The 10,118-nt window shown below is 44.5% G+C and overlaps 1 protein-coding gene across 1 annotated transcript; it reads right to left on the reverse strand.

Annotated features, from left to right (window-relative positions):
- Positions 1 to 301: 301 nt before the first annotated feature.
- LOC308379150 (G-protein coupled receptor 183-like) lies at positions 302 to 1,240 on the reverse strand (the record flags this gene model as incomplete). The annotated part of the gene is made up of 1 exon (XM_080856205.1): positions 302 to 1,240. One exon carries the CDS (start codon positions 1,238 to 1,240, stop codon positions 302 to 304), a length of 939 nt encoding a protein of 312 aa, XP_080712331.1.
- Positions 1,241 to 10,118: the final 8,878 nt, after the last annotated feature.

The raw sequence follows: 10,118 nt of genomic DNA on the forward strand, positions 1-10,118 counted from the left end.
CATCCATCTCTCCTAACCCCACACCCCCTACCACCACCAACAATAACCCCCTCTGCAGTAAGGATAGATATGATAATAATAATAATAATTATTATTATTATTGGCAAGGCTTGCATTAAAGAGCAAATAGACTACACATGTCGATTTGAAAGTAGTAATCTCCTTGAGTGATCAATTAAACTTTATTCTGATCACCACCTACTGAGATTGTAACTGAATCACAGTTTATCATATTTTGTATACGCTGAAACACTTAACGCCTTTACATGTATTCCATTACTCCCCAACAATGACTATGGAGTTAGGCCGGTGAAGGAGTTGCGGTGGATGTTATGGTTGTTATGGTTTCAGTGCTTGAGGCGGGCATGGGCGTTTTATTGTTGGTGGGCTGGTTGCGGGCACAGCATATCTTGGCCCAGGCCTCAGGCAGGAAGGGCACCTTCTCCAGACGCGAGAGGTAGATCAGTGGCTGGATGCTGCTGCTGATGTTCAAGAAGGCGTAGCCCACCGGCTGCACCCAGCAGCGGAAGACGTCTGGCGTGTAGAAGTCTTCGAATGGGAAGAGCGCCACCAGTGGCAGATAGTTGACGACAATGATGATCAGGATGGAGAGCACCATTTTGAAAGCTTTCTTTTTCATGGGGTGCATCTCGTCCTTCCCGGCACCCCTCGAGCGTTTTAGCGCCATCAGGATCGAGGCATTGCAAATTATCATCCAGGTGAAGGTAGCCAGTACCTCGCCGGTGAACACCTTCTCGAAGTTCGGAAAGCCTCCAATCATTTTAGCAGAGGCATACGCAAACGTGAGCCCCAAAACGAATATGGAGAGGGATATTCTGTATTTGGGGTGCTTGAGCTGGCTAAAGGCGATGGGGAAGAGGACAGCCACGAATCGGTCCACACAGATACAGGAGAGGAAGAGTGGTCCGGTGGTGTCCTTCACGCCATAGGAGAACTTCAATGCCATCCAGACCTCTTTGCTCCGCCAGTGGTAGAAGTTGGCGAAGCTGATGGGTGTCATGAGCCCAAAGTAGGCGTCCATGAAGGCCAGGCAGCCAAGGAAGACGTCGGAGGTGGAGGGCTCACGGCGGTTTTGGATCAGGATGACGATCACCAGAATGTTGGCCGGTAGCCCCAGGATGACGTTGATCAGCTGGATGGCCAGGTCGAAAAGAATGCCCTCCGCCATGCTCTCGCACCCTTCAAAAACGCTGAATGGCTTTTCAGTGGTGTTGACCATCAAGCCACCCGTGACGTTTAGCAGGGGTGTGGGTAGAGTAGGGCTGGAGGTCTGGTTCAGTCGTAGGTGATGGCCTGGAAAGCCTTCCATGATTCTCAAGTGCCTTAGTTGTTTATCCTGAAATTTGGAGATCAAATACAATATAACTACAATGACAGAGTATGACACTGATATCTACAGTCTCTATCCTGGTTGGAACCTTGTATTCACTGTATTTGACAAGCAGTGTCATATTAATGGACAACATAATTGCTAACAATTGATTAAATAGTTTTGGCGATAATTAGATCATATATAGTGTATAGCCAGTCATCTTTTTAAAAGTCATAACATAATCATCATGTTTAGGTCCCCGTGTGTTGATTGATCTCACTGTCACTGTTTCGAAAAATACACCACACCAAGGCATCAGGAGTGTTCGCCTTGGGCTGTTTTCTGTTATTCAGTTATGAGTCAGGACCCTCGTGAGGGAAAATCCCTCAGGTGTTGGAATGCCCTCTGCACCTAAGAGGGAGGAGTCTTAAAATAGTCCACTTTCTGACTCCTCCCCATCACTACATATAGACGGCCGCCTACCCACATTTCCACTGCTTGTGTGCGATTCACACACACTCTCAGAAAAGGGGTATAGTCCCTGGCTGAAACCATGTTATCATAACGTCTTTAGCCTACAAGGTCAAATAAGTTGTGTTATGCATTTATGGCACATGCTATTGGCTTGATAATGCTCTGTACTGCTCTGTAATGCTCTGTAACTGTAATGCTCTTAACTAAACAACAGAAAATATGACTACGTAGTCTTATTTTAGCTTACAAGTCTTTCAATGTGCTGTGAATACTCTACTGAATGCTAATAGTCATTTAGTAGTACACAGGAGGAGGTGATCAATTCCTTGCCCTGATCCTTATGTAAATACTCACAGAAAGGCCAGATCTCTCTCACTTACATACTAAGCTCTGTATATGAAGCCCTCTAATTCCCTTCTTATCTTACCCCAGAACAACTCACATTACTGAGTGGCTAAGGCAATATGTGTGTGCACACTGCGCATTGCTGGGCTGTCTGACGCAGTGTTCTCTCATGTTGTGCTTTATAGCTGGGCACCCTCTGCACGGCCTGCCCCTCCGAGTCTGAAGGGATCGGGGGGTGGGGTGGGGGGAGCAGGTCGCTCCCGCTCCACTGCTTCTGCACACAAACATACCCCGGGGCGGCCCTCTTTGACTCACCCCAACGGGCCAGGAGGGCTGTTTGCTCGAGATCTGCGTCTCTTGAGGTGCCACCACTAATCAATTTTGTGTGTGTGTGTGTGTGTGTGTGTGTGTGTGTGTGTGTGCATCTTGAGTGTTGAGATAAAAAAAAGTTGAATTGAGACTATGTATGAAAGCATCAGTGATGACAATGATTCCGCAATCAATTTTCTGATATCTAACAAATTGCCAGTCTTAATTTGAATCGTAACCTACACTTTTAATCAATTTTGAACAGGAAATTGGCTTCTTATCTAAACCTACTTATTTTGACAAACCACCTGTTATGCATGTGCGCATCACCAATAAGACTGTAGATGTTCAAATCCAGGGATAATAGACACATATATCGGACAGTTGGAGTGATAGCGGCCGACTGACACACTGTGAATGCAATTAACCAAAAATCTCTGAAATTCAAGATCAAGATCAAGGATTTATCAGTCAAGATCAAGCATTTATCAGCTTTTCAGTAGTCCTGACACTCAGCTGGAACTCACACTTCATTCCTGGACATATATGTTGAATAGGACACTTCTACTCATGACTCATCTCAGCTGAAGCCCTCATCATAAATTTTCTTTTTCAACCATGTCTTGAAGATATGCAGTGAAGTCCTGATGCACAAGCTCACAAATCCCAAGGAGCATAAACATGAAAATGTAATCATAGTTAGATCTATTACTGCAATCACATAATTGTTGGTAATTCATTAATTGGCAGTCTAAAAACAGTCAGTCTTTAAAAAAAATATATATATATATCCTTAATTACAGCGTACTCACTCAGTTGAAGATCCCTGTTGATATTAAAGATTTGAAGTGGTCTCCTCCATTAACTCTTACCAGAACTGGGATAAGAGAGGAGGTTCTTGAGGGACCTGTATATGTAGCCTTCTGATGCCTTGAGGAATTGGACGTGTTGTGGGGAGGAGGTTCCTCATGACTGTGTATGTTTTTTTGGGCATGCTCTCCACAGACATCAAACAGCTGCCGGGGTGTTGTGCCAGTGAATCCACTGAAGAACTTCTTGGTGACCGGCACAAAAGCGCATCCTAAAGGGACTCAACAGGGAGCGCTTGGTTGAGTTTGGTTATCAGGGGGCTTGGAGCACTCAGAACTAAGAACACATTCATACAAGGGCCTTCTGTCAATGAGAGAGTGCATATGGAGAGTTTGACAAGGAAGAGGGTATTGTCAGCTTGTGGGCCGCAACCTAAAATGGACTCAGACATGACAGAGTTTTCAAACCTAGGCCTTTTAATTCAGTCAAAAGGTAAACCAGTAAATAAATCTAGGGGATGTGGCACAAATACGTTCAGGAACATTGCATGGTGGGCACTAGTGAAGATGCAATGCTCCTGAGGAAGGACAAACTGCTGGTCTTTTAGATAGATAGATAGATGGATACTTTATTAATCCCGAGAGAAATGTATCCACACTTTTGCAGATGTGGACATCAGTCAATTAATCCTTTGCACCACCCAAAGGCTGTTTAACTGCCACTGGAAGGCCAGTGGGGGTGCAGAGGGGCTTAACGGTATATTGTGTAATGTCAAAGACTATTGATGTGTCCATAGTCCTGTGATGTTCAGCCCACTCCTTTGGTCACTCATGATCCTATGAGAGGTGCGATGCCTGTGAACAGCCTCTCCGCTCCATCTTTGTGCCACCACTCCTTATAGCACTCATATTATGAATCGCTTGTGAGAAAAAATTAGCTGTGATGGTGAAAAAAAAAACTGCCTGGTTCATTTTGACGCACTTTTGAGAACAGAGAGATGTCCAAGTGTAGAGCTGAGAGAGCAGGTCAAAGTGACGGTAGCCATCGAATTGTGAGAAAAGGTTCCACAGCGCTTTGCATCTTGAGTCACGCCAGCCTTCTCCTCAGGCTTCTAGAAACACCCATATGCCAAACAGGAGCCCAGGTGCACCATGGGAGGAGCTCTGGGTACTGTATGCGGCATGCAGCGTGCCCTGAGGGTAAAGCATGTCAATTGTCGTCACTTCTTCAGCTTACCCGTCTCTCCTGAGAAAGACACCTCGGGTGCTCCGAACCTTGTAGACCAAGTGTGCTGGCATGTATATGCATGAATGTGTATGTGTGCGTGTGTATGTTAGCCTGTGTATGTTTGTATCTCTGTGTTATGTTATTATGAGAGTTACTGTGTGCAAGTATATGTGTATGTGTTTTTACGTCTCTCCATAAAAACAAACATAGTGCCCTGCACTTCACAAGCCCAGCATGTAGGTCAACACAATCCACATCTGTTTCATAATTTAGAAAGTCACAAGGAGCCTCATTAAACAGTTGAATGCATGTTAAAGAACAATGCACTAACTTTAAATATTTAACAAGCAACATGCACTGCTGGCCACACATTGGTTTCTGGTAGGAAGTGTAAGAGATGATCATGGGTGATATAACTTTTGGTGTGAATATTTTTCTGCGTGTGTGTGTGTGTGTGTGTGTGTGTGTGTGTGTGTGTGTGTGTGTGTGTGTGTGTGTGTGTGTGTCTCTTTGGTTGCGCAACTGACTGTGAGTGTTTGCAGTTGTGGTAGATGGTGTGTTCAGACTCTATATACTCAACAATGCCACAGTCAGCCTGTGAACTTCATGTGTAAATGTGTATCCCACTTTCATTGGATGTGGATGCAGTGGCTCTCTGTTTTGCACCAATGTAGACATTACACCAGATTTTTAATTCATGACACAGATGTAATCTCAGATGATAGGGAGCCCTGTGTTGGCCCTGCCATGAATCATGTATTACATGCCTACACCCCCATCACCTTCAGAGTAATGTGGGCTTTATGAAATCGTGTCCTTATTGTGTCCAGAGAGCACCCCCCACCAGGGGGCAGTAGAGAGCTATAGCAATGCTGCATTGTAGGGCAGGAGGAAGTCTAAGTCTGAGCCCCCCTGCGCTGTCTTCTCCACGGGTGCGGAATTAGGGTGAACACCGCTGTGCTCGAGTTCAGCTCGAGCCTCAGGTAGGAATCTGCGTGGGATGAGTGAGTCTGATGAAGGGGTCATGTTTTTATCTCTTCTTTTTTTTCTTTTTTTTTTTAAACATCCAGTCCATTCATGTGTTACTCACTGCCTTACATTACTCATCATTTTAGATACAGTTCAACTATTTTTTTGATGTGGAAATGTTCTTTTCTTTTTCCAGAAATAACCTCTGGGATAACATCTCTCTCCCTCTCTCTCTCCCTCTCTCTCTCTCTCTCTCTCTCTCTCTTTCTCTCTCTCTCTCTTTCTCTCTCTCTCTCTCTCCCTCAGGGCACATTGTGCCCTTTTTTTGATAATCTCTCACTTAAATCTATTATGTGTTATTGCAATGTAAACGAGTTGGGTGTGATCAATATACAGAGAAATTCAAGAAAGAGTGGCTGGAAATCAATCAACCTTCCTCTTCTTCTCCTCTCTTCTTCCCCCCATCTCTCTCCATTCCTGTGTGTGTTCACTGAGGCAGAAGGTTTGTGTCACAGATGGGCGACCTTACATGGTGTGTTGGGTCATCCTCCACAAGGACAAAAAAAAAAAGAAACACTGAGAGCAAAAAAAAATACAACTCACCAGGAACTAACTCAATAAAAATAGCACGATGAATAAATATTTCACTCTGTTGATGGATGTTGAAGAAGAGGCACCAAGGGGGCTCAAACGCAGAGAGCACTACACACTGTTTTCAGCCACATCCCCAAACTGCAGCTGTGGGCCTGTGAGCTGTAATCCTCACCTGGTAATGCTGCCAGAGAGGGAACCTGGAAGTGCTCCTCCATGGCCTGGAAATCAGCAGTGCAGTTTCCCCAGCTTGTGGTTAAGGAGAATAGTGCATAATATGTGTTTCAGCCTATTGTATTACACTGGATGAGTTTATTGTTATTTTGGAGTGGAACGTGTCTTTTCGACAAGCCAATCTTTGTTTTTTTTCTACTCTAACGTTAGTTTACTTGTCTGGTATCAACCATAAAATTATTGATGAGCAACACTGGTTTCAGTTGTAGTGGTTATGAAATGTGTTGCTAATAAAGTCCACAATTACACTGCAACAAGCAGACAACTAATTATCTGAGGGGTGAAATTATTACACTGTGGGGTGGAGATGATCTCTAGACCTTATAGATAGCCATCATGATCAGATGGACATTCTCCATCATAGAGTGAGCTTCGTCCAAGCTACGTTTAATTAAAAGCATGAGGAATTCATACAATAATATACAAATACAAAAGCACTGTTCAGCTTGACACCAATCTTGGCCCCCCCCTTAATCCCAGCTTCATTCTACTAGAGAAAAATGCCAATTGCATTGGCCTTAGTGGTCTGTACCAAACAACACCACTGGAACTACTACAGATATCGACAGTCCGGCATGCAACAAGGTTTACGTTATGATTGCTCATGGAGTGACAAACACGACCTGAATATCTTAGACGGATGTAAGCTCAAGTGATTGGATGCCAAACAGAGTGAATGCACTGGGTGGAGCAGTCCTGTGGCAGAGGCTGTCCTTCAGCAAAGACAAAGTCACAGACTCAGAGGCCCTAGTCGTGCCAGGCCAACTTATTGATGCCTCCCCTCACATGCAGTAGCCCAATCATCGGGCGCAATGTAACCAATGGGCTTTTCGATCTCACCCTGAAACCTCCAGAGCTTCTGAACTGGCTGCTCTGTTTGTCAGTTTCATGAGTGACTGTCATGCAGGGCTTTCTTTTTGACAGCAACAGTGATGATGTGATATGAGTCACGAGATTGGCATCAGACGACAGATGCAAATCTGTTGGACAGAGCACCAGCCTCGGGGTCCTAATCAGAAAGAACTGGAGGAAGAGGAGGAGGAGGAGGAGGAGGAGGAGGAAGAGAAGAAGGGGTAGCGGGGAACGAGCGGGGGTGTTCTCTCTGTGTCTATCTCCTTTCTTCTCTCTCTGTCTCTTCTTCCTGTTCTGTCTGTCTTTCCCTGTCCCCTCTCCTCTCTGTCTGTCTCTGTCTTCCCCTCTCTTACTCTCTTTCTGTCTCTTCCTCTATCAGTCCCCTCCCTCCCTTATCTCTCGTTCATCCCCATGTTTGTCTTTACCTCTCTCTTCCCCTCCTCTCTGTTTGTCTCTGTCTCTGTCTCCTTCTACTCTCTCGCACTCTCTCGCACTCTCTCTCTCTCACTCTCTCTCTCTCTCTCTCTCTCTCTCTCTCTCTCTCTAAACAGTCGAGCATGGGGTTATTAACGAATGCACCCCATATTGACTGCCACCAATTACATTACTCTAGATGTGGTGCAATTATCATAATCATTGGCATGGGGGCTTTGACTCCTTACCAGAAAACAAATAAACAAACCCATCCAAACCCATTTGCTTGGAGTTGCTAAATGCTCATATTTACAATTACCCTCAATTAAGGCACTTCATCTAAATAGACATTCTCCACTTAGTTAAGCTTAAGGACTATACATGTTACTCTTGAAACATAATGAAGTCAGATAAATCATCAGATATAAAATAAATACTTTGAAGCCAGAGGGTGAAGACAAGCTTTCTTTCTTTCGCTTTGAATCTCAAACAAAGCGTAGATGTAGCCTGACCTTTACGACTAATTCACCAGCTATTCCAGAATTTTCTGCCAAAGTTTCTTTGAGGAAAGGAAAATCAAATCCAGAGTTTGCGCTCAAACTTAGATCCACAGAATCATTGTGGCATTTTTAGGATGAAATCCAGAGGGGCAGAGTAGCCGGAGAAAAACAGCAAGCTTTGTGCTTATGTAAGAAAGAAGTATTTAGATGACGGGGCAACTGAGTGCCTAATGCGTGTCAGACCAGCGCCAGTGTTTGGGTCAAATTGGAACTTTTGGTCCAAATCGGTCATGACAACTGGACTTCACACCCCCTGAGATGCAGTGTCAGGACTTTTTCCACAGAGCCAGGACACATTGGACCCCAGACTGCCACTCTAAACTCTTGGGTTGCTTTAGTTGTCACTGAAGGGAGATGCATGCACACAATGAAGTAGATGCATTTAATAATGGAGATAGAACACATTGTGGGACAGAGTAGTTGAGATAGAATACATGTTTGATTCATTTGTGTTTGCCTTGGTGTTTGGTTCATCTTTGCCTCCCTCTAGGGTTGAGCCTGGGGGCAGAGCCCCCCAAAGCCTCCCTGGACACAAAGTCAGTGAGGACACATGATGGCAGCACTTCGATCCCATTCAATTCTCTCCATGGGGTCTCCATGGGGGGTTAACTGCTCTATCTCTAAGCACATGGCAGTGACACAACTAGTTCTTGGCCGTCAGTTCAAATCAAATGCGGAATGTTTACATCTGCTACCGTTGATTATACAGTAAATACGTTGTGAAATTAAACAAAAACACACCACAGTTAAATTTGTATTAGTATTGATTGATTCACATCGATATGAAAGGATTACATGACTAACAACTGGTGAAAAAGTAATATGAAAATATTTGTTCACTGAATTAGCGCATTCTGTCCCAAACAGTTGCGTTGCAGTTTATAAGTTTCAGTTTCGCTTTCAGTATATCAACGTGAATGAGAGGGAGCACAAGAACTGAGCGTCTAGCAGCGATTATCATATCATAGACATATATGATGCATGTATATGTCTGTGGGCACGATCTCAAGCACGTGCAAAAGTTGTTGTTGTCCAATTTCAATCTAGTTTCGAGAGACACATGCGCGCCCAGTCCAATTCCCAGCGGAATCGAATCGTGTGTCCAGGGGTTTACATCGGAGTCCAGTCGGACTCAAGCTGGACACAATGAATCTAGTTCTGGGGAGTCACATGTGTCCAATATCCAATTTAAATCGGACTGAAATCGGAAATTGGACGCATGTGTCCACACTGTGAGTGCTGTTACATATCTGGCTTTGTTGAACCTGGCATGTGATTTGCAGGGCCACGAAAGGTCAGAGACCGTCTTAGAAAAAGTGATTTTGTTTTGCAGGAAAGCTGTCCTGAATTGACCCTGACCACATGTTATACAGGCCAGATACACTACAGTGGTACTTGGATGGTGAAAAGAGTGATGAGGTAACAGTGGCAGTGGGGGAGCTGGAGCTTTCTTGCTCCACATCTGCTACCCTGGGTCAAAGTGTGATAGAATCCCTGTCTTGGAGTGGACACCCTCAGGTTGGATATTCTCTTTCCCTCTCTCAGTCTCTCTTTCTTCTCATCCATCATCATCCTATCATCCCGCCCCTTCCTATGTACGTCACTGTGTACCAGGGGTATCCACAAAAATAACATCAGTGGGAGATCAAATAAAGTTATTCATGCACATGTTGCATTCAGAACAAACCCGTAGGCTAAAGCACACAAAAGACATGGTCATGAGGCCATGATGAATCAAGATTCACAGTGGCTAGAGCTAGTTGCCTTATGGTCATCCTTTCACAAGAGAGAATCCTGCAAGGGGTTAAACAAGCCAGGGTTAAAAAAGGGAGAAGAAACGGTTAAAAATAGGAGTAAAAGCGAGCTCGGGGGGTATGTTTGTTTAGTTCCTACTGAAACAGAGGTGAGGAGAAGGCAAAGCTGACCAAACATGGTCTGCGTACTAAGAGTAAATTGACTGACCTCTGCACAGGCTCTAAATTGTATTTGACATTCAAAAC

The sequence above is a fragment of the Sprattus sprattus genome, assembly GCF_963457725.1.
Source record: "Sprattus sprattus genome assembly, chromosome: 18".
In the NCBI taxonomy this organism is placed as follows: Eukaryota; Metazoa; Chordata; class Actinopteri; order Clupeiformes; family Clupeidae; genus Sprattus; species Sprattus sprattus.